At 42.0% G+C, this 22833-nt stretch overlaps 1 protein-coding gene across 5 annotated transcripts in view; it reads right to left on the reverse strand.

Moving 5' to 3' along the window:
- Nucleotides 1-22833, reverse strand: part of DCLK1 (doublecortin like kinase 1) — a gene marked incomplete at its 3' end in the record, with an annotated part of 521814 nt that overhangs the window by 248129 nt on the left and 250852 nt on the right. For all 5 annotated transcript variants that reach the window (XM_080660910.1, XM_080660912.1, XM_080660909.1 and 2 more), the window contains exon 4: nucleotides 2524-2623. In XM_080660910.1, the coding sequence (XP_080517036.1) occupies nucleotides 2524-2623 (100 nt within the window). The remainder of the gene's footprint in view (nucleotides 1-2523; nucleotides 2624-22833) is intronic.

A 22833-nucleotide genomic window follows, 5' to 3' on the forward strand; every position in this document is an offset into this window, starting at 1 on the left:
GGTGCTGAGACTCCACTCATTAATGATGATATCACTAAAACAGTTATATTTTGAGCTGGAAACAGGAAGGTGTTTCTGTATGTGTGTGTGTGTTTTTTTCCATGTGAAAACTTAGGGGAGGAAGGAGGCTCCTTACAGTTTCTAATATTGATCTGGCTCTAGTGTAGCCCATGAAATACAAGTCTCTAATGGTAAACTCCTAACTGGTAAGACCTTAAGAGCCGCTACCAAGAACTTTTCCAGCAGTAATTAGAGGGATGTATTATTGCTAATCCTGAACACACTGGGAGCTGGGTTAATTTTGAAAGATAAAATAAAAGTACTGCCTTGTAGCAAAAGGCCACTTCTTGGCACCATTAAATCAAGCACAGTACTGGGTAAGTATTAATTCTGAAGATGTCAGTATCAGCAGCAGTACAGGAAGCTACAGGGAACAGGCCAAATGAAGCCTCAATGTGCAAATGCCATTTAGCAAGTACATATAAGCTAGGCTAAATTATGCTCAGAGCACTTTTTAAAAGATTCAAATTTCAGTATATAAGCATTAAAACATGCCGTACAAGCAACAGGGAAATTGCAGTTGTCAACGTGTGATTTTAGTTTCAGGGTTAAGTTCATCCAAGGAAATAAAATTTTAATTTAGATTCTCTCTCCTTCCCCAATCCACATGTTTCTTTTAGGATCAGGGAGAACACAGTTACTCAGAAAATATATTTCAGCTCAAGAAATAGGGTATATTCATCAGGAGAAAGGATGTGAAGTTCTTACTTTCTCTCTCAAACAGTTTGAAGTGGGCCTGCAAAGGGCCAAACCACAAATAATATGCAAGTTGTTCTGATGCATGTGTGATGTGAATTGCTGTGCCGGTAGAGAGATAGATAAATACATAGATAGATGATAGATAGATAGATATAGATATAGATAGATGATACATAGACATAGATACACAAATAGAGATAGAGATCTGTGTGAATCCTTTTTAATGAGAAAGGATTCTAACATGAGGTAGAAAGACACTGGGGGCTTGGGAACCCCAGGTCAACTCTGCTGATGTGAAAGTGAGCTATATTCCAGTTCCAGTCTGACAGGTTGTTTTCTATATCAAAGCAACAAATGAAACTATCATTTCAGAATGCATCTGGTCTCTCAGACCCTTCTATTAGAAGCAGCTATTTTCTTTAAATTGAAATTCAAGACAGTTTATTTTTTTTTTTCAAAACTATGCTGTCAGCTCTTCTGCCTGACCCCTAACACTTATTTGTTCCACACAATGGCAAAGCTGCCTGAAGAAGGGGTGGGATGGGGAGAGGTCTCCCCCCAAATCTTTGCCCCCAAAGGGCATGCCTAATAGAGATAATGACAGAATATATTTAGAAAAGAAAACTTATTTATAAGAAAAGAGGTACCAAACCACTCTTCCTGCTGAAAAATTTGAACCAAAATAACTTCAATCTTTCAAATGACACATCTATATATACTTTTATTGGGCATTTAAAATTTTCACAATAAAGAGATAACCTTTCTTCTTCTTATCCCTCCCTACATATTCTGTATCACTTTTAAATGATGAAATAATTACAGTATGTTTAAATGCATGTAACTGATATGTATATATGCATATAATATAGATACTCTATGTGAATATATATCAGCAGTGTTAGAGCAGAAATATTACATTACTCATCATATTATGTTAGTGCTCAAGTATTTCCCATCCACTTTGCTAAAAGCTAATTTGTTTAACTGAATTTATCTAGGAAAAATTCATTCACTTCAAAAATCATTTCCAACTAGCTAGAATTTGAATTGTCAATAAGTATGTAATAGTTCCCTAATTAAATTAGAAGTAATATTATCATGGAAAGGCCTCTTTAATAACTTTTCCCATGATGCTGTTAAGGTTCTGAGATGATTTATAATATTAAAAAAACATAATTCTTGAGTCACAACCTTTGATATTCATTTCCTAAGATGTGTCTTTCCCTGTTTATCAATGGTATCTTTTTTACATTTCATTTTTAATGGAAGGAAGCCACAATGCTCTTTTTTTTTATCCCTCACATATGATGATGACATAAAATTCTGAAATATTTAAAATAAAAGGGACACCAAGTCACTTTCCTAGTTAGAAACTAAAGGAAGTCACCTGAAAGATGAGCCTAGGAACATACTCAATAATTTTATGATTACAAATATCTCAAATATAAATTTTGAGGAAAATATACAGTTAAAAATGTAGAAATCCACACCATGATTTTTCTAGAACATCATTTTAGTTATTAAGTGGTTATAAATTATCCATTCATCATTTACCCTTCTAAATTATATAACCTTTCCAATTATCATTTCATCTGTTGTCTATATAAAAAAAATCAAAGAAATTCAAGATATGGGAAAGACATACTGGGTGAGGATCTGAAACTGATTTGGTAGCTTTAGAGTTGACATGATCTTGGCCTGGTGCAGCTCATTTTGGAAAGCTGCCTCAAATTTCCCCTGGTTTTGAACTTTTTTTTTCCTTACCACTTTCATCTAGCAAGAAATCATCCTGGTAACGGAACTTCTCTGGTCCACATGCAATAAAAATGTCATCGTCACCAAAAAAGTCCTGAAGGCACATCACCTACAAGAGAAAAGCATGGCACTCAGCAAGGGGTCAGCAGAACAGCAATTACTACAATACACCAGCAAGTCGACATTTGAATGAAGCCACTTCCTGTCTAATGCAATCAACAGGGCAGCTTCTCCAGAGGAATTTCAAAGGAAGGTCTCCAGCATCTGTTACTAGTAAGAAACATGTTATGTTGCAGTTGTGCAGGAAGACGGGATAAGGAAAATAGAACTATTACCTGTCACATTTATTACTTGATATATCAATAGGCTCGGAGGTAAGATCCTTTTATTTTTATAATAGAGTGAATGCAGGAACATGTAGAAAAGGAGCACCCCTTTTTTCTTCTGAACATAATATTCCTTGATAGCAATAAAAGTCAGCATATGATTTTAGCAACAAATATGTTTTTTAGTGACTGATGCCATAATATGCTTATGATGTTCACTGGGGTGACAACAGAAGAAAAATAGCTGTATCATAATATGAATATAATTATATCCTTTAGACCCCTTCTACATCTAGTTGAAACAAAAATGTAACCCTTCATAATAATAGAAAAATAATAGAAAAAAAGATAGTTATTACTGAGATTTAGATATGCAAATGAAGATAACTGTATGCCCATTACTCAAGTTATGCTCAACTTTAAAATACTCATGCCATCAACTTATAGTCATGTAAAAGAAAAGTTTTTAAACAACCTTTTGATAGTTATTCAACTTATAATTCTCCAATAACTTTGAGAGCTAAATTCCATTTTTCAAGTAAATGTGGTCAAAATGAATAATTTCAAGTATATTGATCTCTGACTTTGGATATGCGATGTACTATTTTGTTCACAATGTGTATGATGCCAACACAAGGCACTGGGAATACTGCTGATTTCTATCTCCTTTCAATTTCCTGTGACCACTGGGAGCAAATCCTAAAGTGTCCAATGAAAGGCACACACTCAGACCTGTAGGAAACAGACTTTCTAATAGCATTTCCCTTGGATATCTGAGAACCATAGTCAACACCTTCCTGGGGTGTTAGATTCTTTGGCCTGTGTTTACTATTAGGTCCTCCCTGTTTGTTTGTTTGTAGTTTCATCTGCAGGTTCCACTCTTTGTCAATCCTTGGTGACACTACCCTGACACATCCAGGAGCTATAAGACTTACAGTAGTAAGGTGGGAGAACAAAACATTACTTAAAGTCCCTAAATGAAAATATGTGTAGGTTCCAGCTAGTTTTTCCAATTAATCTCTTATTTCCAAATAACCACTTGGCTGTAGTTTTAAGAATGAAATTTCTATAACAGTTTGATAGTAAGCATTAAGTATGAATGAGGTACTACCTTGGTCGTCAGTGCTTACTCTGTAAGGCTTGACAACATAGGTGACTTAAGAGGGACATTGTAATTATCAAGGAAGATGGAATGAGGGTCTTCAATAGCAGTGTTAGAAGCTCCGATCTTAGGCTCAGGTTAAAAACAGGTTCTTTGGATTCAAAACCTACTGTCTGTTTTATTGCTCTCTTTCATTCTGATTCCAGCTGTGACCCTGTTCATCTTTACATTCATGACACAGCTCCCCTACCCAGCTTTCTTGGTCAGTGTTGGTGTCATCTTATCCGACCTCATACAGGCCATCTTCATTTTACCTGCATAAATCTGCATTGTCCCTGTACGTACCAGTTAGCATATAGAATGTACATAGAAAATGAGTAAGACATAGTCTTTCCCTCAGGCAAAAAACTATGAACAATTAACCCTAAAGAGCATATTTCCTAAAGTGTGTGGGTGGTTAATAGTTTCTGTGCAAATAGACTTGGGAAATACTGAGTTTATCAGATATAGACAGGTGACTTCTGAAAATGCTTAATGTGCTAATGTACATCACAACTCCAAAAAGGAGATAGAAAGATCTAGTATTTTCCAAAATGATTTGATTCCAGAACTCTTTTCTCGTACAGCAACCATAGGTGCAAAGAACTCTGGGAACACACAAAGCAAAGAACAGTTACCCATTCTACAATTAGGCAGCATTATTTCTCTAGCTGTTTGTTTTTTTGTATTGTTTTAACTCATGCAAACATTTATAATGGGCCTACTCTGTGCCAGGCTCTGTGCCAAACATTTGATGACAAATTTCTGATAGATGAAAACTATTGTTTTCCAAAGGAAATTATCCTTTCTTTCTAAGTATTCTCATCGCTTGCATTTTAGAACATCATATTGCTAACCAGATTATGGTCATATATGTGTGCATGTTCTATGCTACTGCTAAGTGAACGAATAATAATAGGGTGGATCAAAAGTAGATTTACAGCCCTAGCCAGTTTGGCTAAGTGGATAGAATGTTGGCCAATAGACTAAAGTGTTCCAGGTTCAATTCATGTTAAGGGCATGTACCTCATTTGCAGGCTCAATCCCCAGCCCTAGTTGGAGCATATGTGGGTGGCAACCAATTGATGTGTCCTTTTCACTCTCTCTAAAAATCAGTGGAAAATATCCTCAGGTGAGGATTACCAACAACAAAAAAGTAGATTTTCAGTTGTGAGAACACAAAACAGAGTTTATTCTTGTATTATTATTATTACTAGAGGCCCAATGAACAAAATTCATGCAAGAGTAGGCCTTCCTTCCCCTGGCTGCTGGCACCAGCTTCCCTCTGGCACCCGGGACCCAGGCTTCCCTCACAGCCCTGGCTTCATCTGGAAGGTCAGTCTAATTAGCATATTACGCTTTTATTATTATAGGTTGTACTAGAGGCCCGGTGCATGAAATTCATGCACTTGGGGGAGGGAGGGCTCAGCCCAGCCTGCACCCTCTTGCAGTCCAAGAGCCCTCAGGGGATGTCTGACTGCCGGCTTAGCAGGCCTAAGCCGGCAGTCCGACATCCTTAGCGCTGCCGCAGAGGCAAGAGAGGCTCCCACCACCATCGCTGCACTTGCCAGTTGTGAGCCCAGCTTCTGGCTAAGAGGCACTCCCCCCTGTGGGAGTGCACTGACCACCAGGGGGCAGCTCTTGCATTGAGTGTCTGCCCCCTGGTGGTCAGTACACCTCATGGCGACTGCTCATTCTGCTGTTCAGTTGATTTGCATATTAGCCTTGTATTATATAGGATTATTTTCCATACAAACAACTGTAAGCCTACTTTTGCCCCACCCTGTATTATCAAAACTATAACATGCATAAGCAGGTTGTCAGCCAACTGCTTTCCATCATGTACCAGTGACCATCCTCAAACAAAGAACAGAATAGACAACCATCCAGCTTGGACAGTTTAGGTATAATTCTATTGGAAAGTGGGAAATGAAACATAATAAACTTCTGATGTTGCTTCCAAATCCAGGATTCTAAGAACATAAAAGGAATGTGGTGATTGCTAAGGAAAAGTAACTGTCATCACCCAGCACAAAACAACAAGGAAAAGTCATTTCAGTCTCAAGCAACATGTATTCATTTACCTCTCAATGTTCAGTGACTGAAATCAAAGAATTTGTTGAACTATCAGAAACTGTGATGTTTTCTGTGTTCTCTGCTCTGGAATCATTTAGCAATTTCTCTGCTCACAACCTCCCACTAGAGAAAGTGGGTATGGTCAGTAGATGAAATTCAAATTTATAAAATGCCTTCTCGTTAGAAGCCTTGGTAAAAGATTTGATAGCAGAAGCACCTTCAACACAAGTTTACAATAAAGAAGGATTTAGAATAATCTGTGCACTTCAGTTATCTACATTATACTTACCCTGTCATTGATCTAAAGGTAGCAATAGTGTATGCACTATACACTAAAGGTAGCTATAGTGTAACAAAAAAGAATCACAGAGAAGCACTTATAACCCTTTTTCTCCAGCACACTGGTGTGCTGCAAGGGTTTTTAAAACATGCAATAGCCCTGACCGGTTTTGCTCAGTGGATAGAGCATCGACCTGTGGACTCAAGGGTCCCAGGTTTGATTCTGGTCAAGGGCATGTACCTTGGTTGCAGACACATACCCAGTAGGGAGTGTGCAGGAGGCAGCTGATCGATGTTTCTCTTTCATCGATGTTTCTAATTCTCTATCCCTCTCCCTTCCTCTCTGTAAAAAAAATCAATAAAATATATTTTTAAAAAAACATGCAATACCTGACTATTTAGTCAGGGCACTGACTTCTTTTCTCTTAGATTGTCAAATAAAAAAATGACAATAGCTAACACAACAATAGCCATCATGTGGATGTATAAAAGTTATACCTATTTTGCCCTGGCTGTGTTGCTCAGTTGGTTGGAGCATCGTCCTGTACACCAAAGGTTGAGGGTTTGATTTCTGGTCAAGGCACATACCTTGGTAGGTTGTGGGTTCAGTCCCTGGATGGGGTGCATACTGGATGTTTCTCTCTCACATTAATGTTTCTCTCCTTATCTCTCTCCCTTCCTCTCTAAAATCAATAAAAAACATATCCTCGGAGGGGGGAACTAAGATGTCAGCATAGGTAAATGCTGGTACTTGGATTCTCCCACAACCACATCAAAATTACAACTAAAATACAGAGCAACTATCATTCAGAACCACCAAAAATCTGGCTGAATGGAAGTCCTGAAACTAGAGAAGTAAAGAAGCACATTGAGATTGGAAGGAGGGGTGGAGGTGTGGAATGGCTGGTGTGACACCCACTTGTGGTGTGTTTTTAATCAGGAGGAATATCTTAGTTAATGAGGCCTCCAGTGAGGAGCAAGGGGTCCCAGCCCCACACCAGACCCGTCAACTCACTGTTACTGAGCCAGGAAGAGAAGTTCCCGTAACTTCGGGCTATAAAAACCAGTGGGGATTGTGGCTGAGTGACACAGAGGCTACTGGAGTCACAGGAAGTTTCTCTTAAATGGCCAGCATATGGACCTACTTGGACTCACTCCTTCTGGGCTCCTGCACTGTGTCAACAGCTTGAAAGAATCCAGGGACATATGGGAAGGAACTAAATTGTCTGGCATCAGGACAAGGACTTGGGAGCAGCTTTCTCTTAGACAAAAAGGCTGGGACTTCCCCCGCTCCAGAGCTGACTGAGTCTCCATCAACCTGGCCCATACAGTTCTTCCCACTCTAGTGATTCCCTGAAATCCCATTCCACCAATTTGCAGCTCCACCCAAGCTGTTTGCTGTGTCTTTTCCATATGAATGGCCTGTTCTGACTCAGGCTTCAGACTTTCCTAAAATCTCTCAAATAAGCAGCAGCTAGACTCGTGTGTCTCCTACCTCTCTATAAGTGGCCCCAGGCCTGGCACTAGCAGCAGCTTGCCAAGATTCACAGCTTGGACTCTCTTCGGCATCTCTAAGCCCAACACAAGTTTCAGTCATCTATCTGTAGAGTGCTCTGTAGCTCATGCAAGGTGGCCCCAGGCAGGGCACAGGCAGTGGCTGACTTTGCACCTTCCAAGAGGCCCTAGAGCCAGCACACCTAGTGGACAGCTTCAGACCACACTATCTTACAACTCTACTGTATCCAAGAACAATACACTCAAGGGTTGGACTCAGTGAGCACCAAAGCCCCACTGAAGTAAGTCCTGCTCCATAGGGGTGTCTTCTGCACTGTAGTGGCAACTGATCCTCACAACCAGTTGGCATGGAGGTCAATTCCTCCCATTGACAACAACAGCAATCAAGGCTCAACTACAACAGGACAGTGCTCATAGCCCACACAGGGGAGCAGCTAGAGTGTCAAGCTCAGGTGACTGGGGAGGTTGAGTCACTGGGCCCTACAGGACACTTACTACACAAAGCCACTCAACCAATTCCAGGTGACATAGCAGCTCTACCTAATACATAGAAACAAACACAGGGAAGCAGCCAAAATGCAGAGACAAGGAAACATGTCACAAATGAAAGAACAGAAGAAATCTCAAAAAAAAAAAAAATAATAACTAAATGAAATGGAAGCAAACAAAGTACTAGCTACAGAGTTCAAAACTATGGTTATAAGGTTGCTCAAGGATCTTAATGAGAGCTTCAAGGAACTTAGTGATAATGTCAAGGAACTTTGTGACAATTTTAAGAAAATTAGTGAGAACATCAAAGACATGAAAAAGAACTAGTCAGAAATGAAGAATACACTAACTAAAATGAAGAACAGTTTACAGGGAATCAACAGTAGAGTAGAGGATGCCAAGAATAAAATCAGCAATTTGGAATATGAGGAAGCCAAAAAACACCCAATCAGAAGAGCAAAAATAAAATAGAATCCAAAAATATAAACATAGTATAAGGAGCCTCTGGGACAACTTCAAGTGTACCAGAATTTGCATCATGGGGATGCAGGAAGAAGAAGAAAGAGAGCAAGATAGTGAAAACTTATTTGAAAAAATAATGACAGAAAACTTCCCCTACCTGGTGAAAGAAATAGACATACAAGTCCAGGAAACCCAGAGAGTCCCCAACAAGAGGAACCCAAAGAGGCCTGCACCAAGACACATCATAATTAAAATACCAAAGGTTAAAGACAAAGAGCAAATCTTAAAAGCAGCAAGAGAAAAGCAGTTAGTTACCTACAAGGGAGCACCCACACAGCTGGCAGCTAATTTCTCAACAGAAATTTTGCAGGCCAGAAGTGAGTGGCAAGAAATATTCAAAGTGATGAATAGCAAGGACCTATAACCAAGATTACTTTATTCAGCAAAGCTATCATTTAGAATTTAAGTCAGATAAAAAGCTTCACGGACAAGAAAAAGCTGATGGAGTTCATCACTATCTAACCAGTATTACGTGAAATGTTGAATGGTATTATTTCAAGAAGAAAAAGAAAAAAAAAAGATAAAAATTATGAACAATAAAATGGCAATGAATACATACCTATTAACAATTGAATCTAAAAATCAAAATAAATGAACAAGTAATCTAATGAACAAAAGAAACTGATGAATAAAATAGAACCAGAGGCATGGAAACATGGAACAGACTGATGAATCTCAGAGGGATGTGGAGAAGTGGTCAGGAAGAGATTAATCAAAGAACTTATATACATATGTGCATTACCCATGGACACAGACAATAGGGTGGTAAAGGCCTGGGGTGGCATGGGATCTGGGTGGAGGAGGTCAAGCGGCGGGGCGGGGGGAGGTCAAAGGAGGGAACATCTGTAATACTCTCAACAATAAAGATATTTTTTAAAAAACACATCCTCGGGTGAGGATTACAAAAACTATACCTATTTCTGTGTATCAGATTGGCAAAAGATATATATTTTTTGGTGTACTGCAGAATTTTAGTAATTAGTTTATGTGTGCCATGAGATGAAAAAGGTTGAAAATCACTGTTCTAGGCCAATTATACTTTGAGAATTTTCCTTTAGGCATTACTGTACTTTCTGATATCAAAAGATTAGAAAATGTAGAGAAATGTAAAACAGTGTTTTGAATAATGATCCAATTTTTACTTATCTATGCAGTGTTACTCCTTTTTAAATTTCAGATTCTCAGAATTAAATATGATAACCAGCTTTTTTAAAAAGTTCCATTTATGGATAAAGAAAAAAACATGCTCTTCCCTGGCCGGTATGGCTCAGTTGGTTGAGCATTGTCCAGTGCGCTGAGAGGTTGCTGGTTTGATTCCAGGTCAGGGCACATGCCCAGCTTTCAGGCTCAATCCACAGTAGGGGGCATGCAGGAGGCAGCCCATCAATGTTCCCTTTTTCTCATTCTCCCTCTCCTTTCCCCTCTCTATAAAATCAATATAAACATTAAAAAAAAACACACACACACAAACATGTTTCTTGCTACAAGGGGATAGTGACAGTTGACCTATTCTTTCATTAAATCTCTACACACATGTTGGAAGCATCCATCAAAATTTGCAAAGACACAGATATCAAGTTTGAGAAAAGCAAGAACTCCAACTTATCTTCTTGACTTATTCTTTTCAGAAAAAGACTGTTCTTCCTACTAGTTTGGTTTTTGGTATGATTTTTTCCCCATTAGGTGTCCTCTCCTACCTAACCCTTTGCCTATTGAAATTCTTGCTCTAACTCAAAGCTCACTTGAAGATTCAAGCCTTATCTTCTCTATCCACTCCAATATAAAGTGACTCACCTTTGCTGTGAACCCTTAGTGATCATTCAATATGTTTATTGGACACCTATTATTTGCCAGCCACTGTGCTAGGCCTTGAAAATATAACTGCCCTTATCCTTAACCTATTTTTTTCCAGTGTATATGTGTACAGACTCATACTCCAAAGAATTCCTATCATACTGCTGTGAATTAGTATTGTCACAAGCTTGAAGGCAGGTGGATGAGTTGCAGCCCTTTCTCTGCCACCACCACTGAATTGGGCAAGTCAGGAAGCCCCAGTCAGCTATCTTGAAACATGTCCTATTTTTAAAATTTAGTACAGGCAGAGACAGTGTTTCCTATTGGGTATGGTTCTTACACATAACAGAGACATCTTATCTGACACAATTTTGCAAGAGCACAGCCCTGTTGCCAAAGCCTAGGTTCTTAATTAAGCCAGCTTGACCACTTAGATGTTAATCAATTTGTTCCTCAGTGTCTCATATCAATTGTTTTAAAGATTAGATGAGTTAAGACCAGGAGTCAGAAGATCGTAAGTCCTCATAATTTTAGCTATATTTTTATTAGCCCAAATGTATTTTTACTTCAAAATCAATATAAATCAATTGCATACCTAACAGGCACACCTCAGAGATATTGCAGATTTGGTTCTAGACCACCGCAATAAAGCGAGTTGCAACCTTTTTGCTGGTGGAAGGTCTTGCCTTCAATTTGTAAAAAACACAACCTCTGTGAAGCACAATAAAATGAGGTATGCCTCTATAAACAAAAATTTTAAAAAACATTCTATGTAGTTCCTAGGCACTTTACCAATAGACTTCTTTCCTAAGTAGATTTGGAGAGAATGTAGTCTATGGGTGCCCCTTCTCACTTTGGGAAGAGGGATTTTATTAGTATAGACTAGAGGCCCAGCACACAAAATTCATGCACGGGTACAGTCCCTAGGCCTGGCCTGCGATCAGGGCCATCTTCCCCAGCTGCCTGCAGCCAGCCCCGCCTGCCTGCCGCCATCCACCCCCGGTTCCCATTAGCCATTGGGTGATTGGTGCCTGACGGCCAGGGGAAGGCACCAAGAGGTTGGCTGTTCCTACCCACTTGCCAGCCCCGCCCCCACCGCCAGTGGCCATCAGGCAATCAGAGCCTGCCGCCCGGGGAAAGGGACCAAGAGGGGGTCAGTGCACCTCATAGTGACTGGTCCAGCAGTCATTCTGGTCATTCTGCCGTTAGGGTCAATTTGCATATTACCCTTTTATTATATAGGATAGAGGCCTGGTGCACAGGTGGGAGCCAGCTGGCCTGCCCTGAAGGGGGCCCCAGACTGGGGTGGGGGGTACCCACTGGGGAGCAGAGCCACGGGGGCAGGGGCCACGGAGTTTTCAGGCCAGCTCTACCCCCAATCAGGGTGGGGGTACCCCCTGAGACAGGGCCAGCCTGGGTGAGGGGCCACCGGTGGTTTGCAGGCTGGCCATGCCCCCGATGGGGTGGGGGTCCCCGCTGGGGGGCAGGGCCAGCCTGAGTGAGGGGCCGGGGGTGGTTTGCAGGCCAGTCACACCCCTGATTGGTGTGGGGGTCCCTGCTCATGGGCGGGGCTGTCCTGGGCGAGAGGCCTGGGGCGGTTTGTAGGTGGGCCACACCCTCAATCAGGGTGTCCTGGACAAGGGGTTGTGGGCAGTTTGCAGGCCAGCCATGCCCCCGATCAGGGTGGGGGTCCTGCTGGGAGCTGGGGCCAGCCTGGGTGAAGGGTCTGGGGCAGTTTTCAGGCCTGCCATGCCCCAGTTGGAGCACTGGGGGCGGGACCGGCCTAGGCAAGGAGCTCGGAGCAGTTTGCAGGCCAACCATGCCCAAGGCTTTTTCAGGAAGGACGTCCCATAGACGTCTGGTCTAATTAGCATGTTACCCTTTTATTAATATAGATCAGTGGTCGGCAAACTCATTAGTCAACAGCGCCAAATATCAATAGTACAACGATTGAGATTTCTTTTGAGAGCCAAATTTTTAAATTTAAACTTCTTCTAACACCACTTCTTCACATAGACTCGCCCAGGCCGTGGTATTTTGTGGAAGAGCTACACTCAAGGGGACAAAGAGCCGCATGTGGCTCGCGAGCCGCAGTTTGCCAACCACGGGTATAGGGATTATTTTGGTAAAAAACATGGAATTGGTACAAAGCTGGTAGAAATTACTAACATGAAGCTGGTCATGCTTCTCATTTTCATTAGGCTTCCACCAAAAGGATGCTGTGAAAGTCATTTGCAAGTATGTTCACCTGCTCCCACAGGTTTATAGAGTCCTATGAACCATTGTCTTTACTCAGGGCCTCTTGGGATTTGTCACCAACTTTTGGTTTTTTGGGAACCCAGAGATTTGTATTCCTCTAAGAAAACTGTCTTCTGTCAAAATGCTCATACATTAGAAAAGAAATTTTATATGTATTATATGTATTTCATAAAGGAGGTAACCAGTTTATGGCTTGCAATGCTTAATAATCTATCAAATTTCAATTCTAACTGCTGCTATGATTATTGTAGGAAATCTAACTCCATATAAAAACATCCCATTTACTGCATTAGAGTTTATCTCTGATGGTGCTTAGCATAATGCCATCCCCATTGTATCTCAAAAAACATGGTTGATTATAATTGCCAGATGTGATGAAAAAAGCCCTTGAAAGGAGATCAAAATACCTGGGTTCTGAGCCCAGATTTGCCATAATCATTGTAATACTTATGTTACTTAATTTCTGTTAGTGATAATTTCTGTATTAGTTCTAATATGTTTTACCACAATAATTATATGGTGAAGATATAAAGAAAAGATGAAAATTCTTATGGTGTGATATAGCAATAAAAATAGTAATATACATTACTACATTTAATCCTCTCTGCTATGAAGAAGACAGACTCTATTTGGCAATAGTTTGATGTAATTACTATCCCTATTTTACAGATTAAAAAATTTAACCAGAGTAAACAGAGGTCAGTAGGAATTTAAAACCAGTTAGAATTTAAATTCAGGTTCTTAATTATTAAGCTGCAGGAAAACAAGTCTATTCAAATACATAGAAACTTACCTTTGTGTATTATAAATTTCAGTTAATAAAACCATTGTAATAGTTTATAGTAAAAAATGTCTAATAATTTTTTTTAAAAGTTTAATGCTTTGACTCAAAATAACACACCATATTCAGTGCTCTGACTCTCATTACATGATATCTGAATTTACATATTTTCCATTTAACTTGTCATTGCACACACTCCTCCTTGGAGACTAAGTTGCTTACAGGAAGAAATAAAAAACACAGAGACAAATATGGACTTCCTCTCCTCTGAGCTTCCGACTTGCATTGCTCTGCAAGGGCGGATATTCAAACAAAAGCAATAATAGCATCTGCTATTTCTGAAGCAGGACTGTGGAATCCATTTCCTCTCATTGTAACGAGATCTCCATGGTGACACTGACGTCACGGAGCTGGGCAAGATTTCAGCAGTGCCCACAGGACAATATTTTCTTTACAAGAGCGCCCTCTACCAACAAAACATGGGATATCTTTGCAATCAGGGCCTCATTTGTTTGGAGCCACAGTCATTGTGACTTCATCAGGTGTCTCTCAAGGTGTTTAGATAATAAAATATTTTACTATCATCTTTTTAAACAAACAATTGCAAAAATAAAAGCCAAGAAATTCAGTCCATTTATTGGAATTATCGAGTATGACACATCTTTTCAGTTTTAATTTTCTTTTAAAAAATCTTGATTTATAATTTCTCATTCTTAAAATGAAAAAGGCTTAAATGTTCTGTTATCCACACTTTAACGAGATGCTTTTTACCAAAAAGAAATGATTGTATCTTTGTTTTAAAAAATCCAGTCACCTGAGTTATTAAGGCACCAGAAATCAACAACTTTCTTCTTTCTGCACAATTCATAATAAGACCATTATAATTAGTTTCCAGTTAAACACTAATTATAATGGGTCACCTCATCCTGCCAAACTTCATTTTGAGGTATCTCTTCCAATTTCATTCCATACTTGGCTTCTTTTCTCCACTCAGCATTGAGCATTGTTATGCCAATAGATAATATCCTATATAATAAGAGAAAATATGCTAATTATCTGTTATGCTGTGAGGCGTAACGACTGACCACATAACGACCGGATAACGGATCAGCAGGAGGGTGGGGCAGCGAGCTACAAGCGGGTGGCAGAGAGCTACAGGAGGGGGCAGGGCAGCAAGCTATGGGGGGGGGGAGGAGGGGAGAGGGACGGGGGTGGGAGCTACAGGAGGGCAGGGCAATGGGTGGAGAGCTACAGGAGAGGGCAGAGCAGCAAGCTATGAGGGGGGCGGGGGGAGCTACAGGAGGGTGAGTCAGCAGACAGAGAGCTACAGGAGGGTGGCAGTGAGCTACTGGTGCACGGATTCATGCACAGGGCTACTAGTAAGTCAATAATTGTTAATTTTTCTGTTCTATGAGCACATAATCCCATACAATCCTGGTTCTAAAATATGTTAACACTAGAGACCCAGTGCACAACATTTGTGCACTGGGGGTGGGGGGGGTTCCCTCAGCCTGGCCTGCACCCTCTTGCAGTCTGGGACCCCTCGGGGGATGTCCCCACTTAGGTGGGGAATGGACCTAAGCCAGCAGTAGGACATACCCCCAAGGGGTCCTTAGTGTTGCCAAAGAGGCAGGAGAGGCTCCCGCCACTGCCTCTGGGCTCGCTAGCTGTGAGCCTGGCTCTGGCTGAGCAGCACTCCCCCTGTGGGAGTGCACTGACCACCAGGGGGCAGCTCTTGCATTGAGTGTCTGCTTCCTGGTGGTCAGGGTGCCTCATAGTGACCGGTCGTTCTGCTGTTCGGTAGATTTGCTTATTAAGGTTTTATTATATAGGATACTTATAGCCAAATATTAGGAATATGTTATGTTGTCATAAAAATTCATTATTCAGTGTTCCTCTATTACCTTTTATTTCTCTGATGATAAACTTATGCAAATGATAACATTTACAACTCTTCTTCTAGATAGAAATTTCTGATTAAAAAGTCTTAAAAAAAACTCTGGCTCTTTTTTTATTATATTTACATATTTTTTAATATATATTTTATTGATTTCAGAGAGGAAGGGAAAGGGAGAGTTAGAAACATCAATGATGAGAGAGAATCACTGATAGGCTGCCTACTTACTGCATGGCCCCTACTGGGGATCAAGCCCATAACCTGGGTATATACCCTGACTGGGAATGGAACCATGACCTCCTGCTTCATAGGTCGACACTCAACGGCTGAGACATACCGACTGGGCAGGCAGTTCCAGTTTTTATTTTTTTAGGTAATTCTGTACTACTTTCCACAGCAGCTGCAGCAACTGCATTCCCACCAACAGTGCACGAAAGTTTCCTTTTCTCTACTCCCTTTTCTCCTCGCCAGCACTTGTTGTTTCTTGGTTTATTGATTATTTCTTAACTTATTGATGATGGCCATTCTGACAGGTGTGAGGTGATATCTCATTGTGGTTTTAAGTTGCCTTTCTCTGATGACTACTAATGTTGGGCATCTTTTCATATATCAATTGGCCATTTGTATGTCCTCTTTGGAAAGCTGTTTATTCAGGTCCTTTAACCACTTTATTTTTAATTGAATTGTTTGGGGTTTTTTGGTAATGAGTTGTATAAGTCCTTTATAAATTTTGGATATTAATCTCTTATCAGATGTATCATTGATGAATTTGTTCTCCCACTCAGTGGGTTTTCTTTCGATTTTGTGGATGTTTTCCTTTGCTGTGAAAAGAACTTTTAGTTTGAGATGGCCCATTTGTTTATTCTTTTCCTTCCCTTGCTCAAGGCTATATATCGGAAAAAATATTGCTACAAGGTTCAAGATTTTATTTCCTAGATTTATTTCTAGGATTTTTATGATTTTGAGTCTAACACTTAATTCTTTTATCCATTTTTAGTTTATTCTTGTATGTAGTGTACATTTATCCATTTTGAGGTTTATTCTTGTTGATGGTCTAGTTTCATAGTTTTGCAAGTGTCTGTCCACTTTTCCCAACACCATTTATTGAATAGACTATTGTTATCCCATTTGATGTTTTAGCCTTCTTTGTCAAATATTAACTGATTATAAAGGTACTAGTGACCCAGCGCACAAAATCACATGGCCCCGCCCACCCACACGTGCCCTGCCCACCTGCCTGTGGCCCTGCCTTGACACCCTAACCTCTCCACCCAGAGCTCGAGTGCACCTGGCCCCGCCCCAATCCCTCCAGCCTTCTCTGGCCACTTCAAGCCCCGCCCTCAGTCCCATGAGTCACTTCAGGCTGGTCCTGCCTCCTCCAAGCACCTCCCCACTTCCGCCCCATCTCTGGAGCCACACAGTGGCTCTACCCTGTCATGGCGCCAGAGGAGAGCATGGAAGCCTCCCGCCTGCTGCGGAGTTTCGAGTGCCGCTTCCTGGTAACATGCATGCTGCACTCCTTCCCCTGGCAGGTGGGCAGCAGGCATGCTGAGTGCGAGTGGTGGGGGGCAAAGGACTGGTGAGAGGGGTGCTACAGGATCTTCCCCCCACCCTGCCCCCCCACAGGATGGTCCCGCCTCCTCCGGGTGCCTCCCCACTTCCGCCAGGGGCAGCCTCCTGCTGAACAGTCGTTATGGCATGAGAATGTCACAACCATTAGCATATTAGCTCTTTATTATATAGGACTAGTGGCCTTGTGCATGAAATTCGTGCATGGGAGGGTGTCCCTCAGCCCAGCTTGCACTCTCTCCAATCTGGGACCCCTGGGGGGATGTCTGACTGCTGGTTTAGGCCCTATCCCTGTGAGACATCCCTCTCACAATCCGGGACCACTGGCTCCTAACTGCTCACCTGCCTGCCTGCCTGATTGCCCCTAACCACTCTGCCTGTTAGCCTGCTTGCCCCCAACTGCCCCCCCACTGGTCTTCTCACCCTAACTGCCCCCCCCCTTGCTGGCCTAATCACCCCCAATGCTCCCCACCTGCCTGATCACCCCCAACTCCCTCCCCCCCACCAGCCTGCTCACCCCCAACTGCCCCCCCTGCCAGCCTGATCGCCCCCAACTGCCCCCCCTGCCAGCCTGCTCACCCTCAACTGCTGCCCCTGCCAGCCAGATTACCCCAACTGCCCCCCACTGCCGGCATGCTCACCCCCCATTTTATTCTTTTAACTATGTTCCTCTGTTTGTTTGTTTTTTCCCTCCTATTCTTCTTAAAGAAGACCCTTTAGCCTGGTCGATGTGGCTCAAGTTGACCCATGCAACAAGAGGTCACCTGTTCAATTCCTGCTCAGAGCATATGCCCAGGTTTCAGGCTCAATCCCCAGTAGGGGCCATGCAGGAGGCAGCCAATTGATATTGATGTCACTAGGAGTCTAGTGAAGCCACCAGGAGTTTCTGGCCTCTGGAGCCCTGATGGTGGGTGTGCCAGAAGCCTGCAGGGTGGTTCTAGGTGATCTCCTATGAAGGGGAAGCATTAGTCAGGTTCACAGAAAAGTTGGGGCTATGGTCCCCACCCCAAAGCCACTCAATTCAGTCATACTCTGAATCTTCCCAAACATCTACATCCTGGCCAAGGCAGCTGACTCCTCAGCAGGGCATAAGCTCCACAGGGTGAGGCTAAAGGGAGTTAGAGGGTGGAGCTGATATACCGCAGAGAGGTGAGTGCTTTACCCAAGAAAGATAGTGTCTGTGGTATGTGAGAATTACTTCGCACAGGGGTCTTGGTGGCTGTCACTTCAGCCTTCTCCCCAGAACCACAAACCCAGCCTCTCCTCACATGAGTCTACTCAGCTCTGCCCTCCCTCCACTGGAGCCCAGGGTGAGTGACTACGAAGGAAATTTTGTGTGTTGGCCATTTAAGAAGGCACCTGTGTCTCTAGCGGGTACCCATTTTCTCTGATAGTCAGAAACCCCACTGCTTTTCATACCCAGATGTTATGTTGGCACCTTCTCACAGCTCTGTACTCTCGTCTGGGGTTTAGACCCAATACTTCTTCCACAGGTACTTCAGCTGCCACCTGTGGGAGCAAAGCCAGTCCATTTCATGTCTCCATCCTTCCTACCAGTCTCGATGTGGCTTTTTCTGTAAATCTTTGATTATAAGACTTCTTTTCAGCTAGTGTTCAGTTGCTTATTTAGGATGATTCTTTTTTAAAATAATACTAACATTATTTCTCCTTCTCCTTCTTTTTCTATTCTCCTTCTCTTTCTTCTTCAGGTGTAAAGCAACCTTCTAGTACCAAATATTGACCAGACACCTTGGGTCTGCCACCTAATAGGTTTGTGACCTTAGACAGCTATATAATATCTTCAAGCCTCAGATTCTTTATATGTAAATTGGGTTACCAATGCTTATTTGTAGACTTCCTTGAGGATTCATTGAGTTAATGTAAAGTGCTCAGCACCATGCCTGACCACAGAGGGTGCACAAAGAGCTAAGTGGCAGCTACTATTAGAACTGGCATTGGTGAGGCACAGTATGTCACTGTGTCGGGCATCATTCTGAGAAATATGGGGCTATTATTTAAGAATAGAATACTAAAAACCCTTGGAATATATGGGAAAAACTAGAGTTTACTTCAGAGGCCTCCAATAATTCTGGTCTCTTACCAATTCAACACAACCTCAATCCCATTACTGTGCTTGGTTTCACTAAGTAAGACATAGCTACTGTTGTTTACCACATATTTAAAATAGCTTACTCCACTCATTTCAGGAATTAAATAATAGTCCAAGAAAGTGGAAACTGTCACACAATCATCTTTTTGGAAAGTATACTAATAATCTGTGATCTGAGATTAGAAGCAAATGTGGGTGCTATGAACTGAATGGTTGAGTCCCCCAAATTTATATATTGAAATCCTAATCTCCAATGTAATAGTATTGGGAATCAAGGCCTGTGGGAGATTATTAGGTCATGGGGTTAGTGTCCTCATAAAAGAAGCCCGAGAAGTTCTTTTGCCCTTTGGCTATGTGAAGTTATGGCAAAAAGATGGCCATCTAGGAAGCAGGCTCTCTCCTGACAGTGAATCTGCAGGTGCCTTGTTCTTGGACTTCCTAGCCTCTAGAACATGAAACATAATTTACTATTGTTTATAATCCACTCAGTCTACAGTATTTTGTTATAGCAGCCCTTATGGATCAAAATACACAATGGTGTTCAAGATGAAGGGCAGCCAAACCCAAGAACTGGCTTATTGAACTGATTAAAGCCATTGTTTTCAATGTGTAAAAAGAATTAAAATTATATGCTATTGCTTAGGGGATCTTCTAAAATATCCATGTAAATAAGTAGCTGAGATTGTGGCTTGGTTTCCAATTAGGCAGAAACACTGACTACGGTCATTGGAAAAAGAATAAATAAAACTACTTTGAGACGTATCAAGCCATTGACTCCAGAGCCTTTAAGAACACACCAGGAAAGGAAAGCCACAATGGGAAAATAAGGTGCTGAGAGATAATACATAGTTATCTGTTTAATGTTTCAACAGTGATGTTGGATATAATGCTACCTTCACATAACTCTGAGATACACTTCAAGCTCTCATTACCAGTACCAAGTGTTGTAGTTGTCCACAGTGGGTGTCACAAATGCATGACTAGCTGGTGCCAAGCAGAAATATAGACGGGAAAATAACTATTAGTAGTGACCATGGCAAACTGGACAATGAAAGCCATGTCTATAGTGAGCAGTACCAGGCAATGTGCCCTCCTGTGCTACTTTATTATTTTATTTTTAAAAATATGAATTGTTGTCAAATTAAATATCTCCCAATTTTAAAAATATTCGCAATACCATATAAACACATACAAAAGGCTCCTCTGGCCTAGATTCAGAAACAACCACATAAAGCTTCCTGAAAATAACTATGCCTTCAAAAAAGATTAACAAAAGTTTATTCATTTATAAATATACTAGAGGCCTGGTGCACAAAATTCGTGCATGGGGGGGGGGGGGGTGTGTCCCTCAGCCTAGCCTGCACCCTCTCCAATCTGGGACCCCTTGAGAGATGTCCACTTGCCCGTTTAGGCCCGATCCCGGTAGGGCAGTCGGACATCCCTCTCACAATCCAGGACTGCTGGCTTCCAACTGCTCGCCTGCCTGCCTTCCTGATTGCCCCTAACCACTTCTGCCTGCCAGCCTGATCACCCCCTAATCACTCCTCTGCCAGCCTGATTGATGCCTAAATGATACCCTGCAGCCTGATTGCCCCTAACTGCCCCCCCCTCAGGCCTGGTCACCCCTAACTGCCCTCCCCTGCTGGCCTGATTGCGCACAACTGCCCTCCCTTGCAGCCCTGGTCCCTCCCAACTGCCCTCCCCTGCTGGCCATCTTGTGGCAGCCATATTGTGTCCACATGGGGGCAGCCATCTTGTGTGTTGGAGTGATGGTCAATTTGCATGTTACTTGTTTATTAGATAGGATAGAGGCCTGGTGCACAGGTGGGGGCCTTCTGGTTTGCCCTGAAGGGTGTCCCAGATCAGGGTGGGGGTTCCCTTGGGGGGTGGGGTGGCCTGTGGTGGTTTGCAGGCCAGCCACACCCCCAGGCGACCCAAGCGGAGGCCCTGGTATCTGGGATTTATTTATCTTCTACAATTGAAACTTTGTAGCCTTGAGCGGAGGCCAGGCCAGGCCAGGGCGGGCAGGAAGCTTGGCTTCCTTCATCACCAGGGACAACCCAAGCCTCCTGCTCTCTCCAGCTCTGTGGTTGCAGCCATTTTTGTTGGAATTTATTTATCTTCTATAATTGAAACTTTGTAGCCTTGAGCGGAGGCCAAGGCCAGCCAGGGAGTGTGGCTTCCTCCATCGCTGGGGACAACCCAAGCCTCCTGCTTGCTCCAGCTCCATGGCCACAGCCATATTTTTTGGGTTAATTGCATACTCGCTCCTGATTGGCTTGTGGGCGTGGCTTGTGGGCATAGCAGAGGTACTGTCAATTTGCATGTTTCTCTTTTATTAGATAGGATAATTGAAACTTTGCAGCCTTGAGTGGAGGCCAGAGCTGGCCAGGGTGGGCAGGAAGCTTGTTTTCCTCCATTTCCAGGGGCAACCCAAGCCTCCTGTTTGCTCTAGCTCCATGGCCGCCGCCATCTTGGTTGGGTTAATTTGCATACTTGCTCTGATTGGCTGGTGGGTGTAGCAGAGTGATGGTCAATTTGCATGTTTCTCTTTTATTAGTGTAGGTATTTTCTGTTCTTGTGTCAGGGTCATTACTGATGAATGCCAAAATGAAAGATAAATAAGTAACACTCTGAGAAGCTCCTCTAACATTCACCAGTCTAGAAAACACCACAGATTGAATACGTTTGAGGCAAACTAAACTTAGAACAGAGTAAAAGAGTCACTAAAAAGTTAGGGTACAGCACTGCAGTAGATTTCTTGGCTTGTATGTAAAGTTAGGAATCGTGCATCTCAAATGTTGGGCTTCAAACCCAGAAAAACAAACCCAACCCATAAAGTCAATGCAAGGAGACACCTGCAGATATAGTTTACTAGGTCAAGAGTTTAAAATGTTTTTAAAGCAAGTAGTTGGTCTCACTCAGTTTTGTTAACTCTTACTAACTTTTAACATGCACAACAGGTCCATCCGGGTGCTATGAATCTCCATCCTGATGTTATCAAGAATCCCAAGACCAGTGCAAAGGCCTACAATGTGCCAGGCCCCAAGGAATCAATCATTGCATTAATTTCTCCCATGAACCTTTCAGTAAACCTGCATTTTAAAAAAGTTTAGCAAGAAAATCACAATCCAAAGAAATAATACCTACTTGCAAGATAAAAACATAAAGGGAATAACTTTGCTTTTTATGTTCTCATGCATTGGCTTGTCACTTGAGGTTGCAGGTAAAAACATGATATTCACAAAGCCATGGAAGTATGCTTCTTTCTAGAATATTTGTAAATATTATTTGACATTAAAGTATGGAGTATGTTGCTTTAAAAATTTCTATTTGTAATCTATGTGTTGAAATTTACAGTTTGATATTAAAAGAGATTTGTATGCAATTTAAATTAGTCTTCTCAAATAAATTATGTTTTTTAAACAATGACATTACCATAAAGCTATCTCAAAAATGATTGTTACCACTGTCACCACCACTGCTACAACCATTAGCACCGCTGCTATTGCCACCCCATCACTATCCTCACCACCATCACCACCACCATCATCACCACCC

Source organism: Plecotus auritus (genome assembly GCF_963455305.1).
Source record: "Plecotus auritus genome assembly, chromosome: 3".
Classification (NCBI taxonomy): Eukaryota; Metazoa; Chordata; class Mammalia; order Chiroptera; family Vespertilionidae; genus Plecotus; species Plecotus auritus.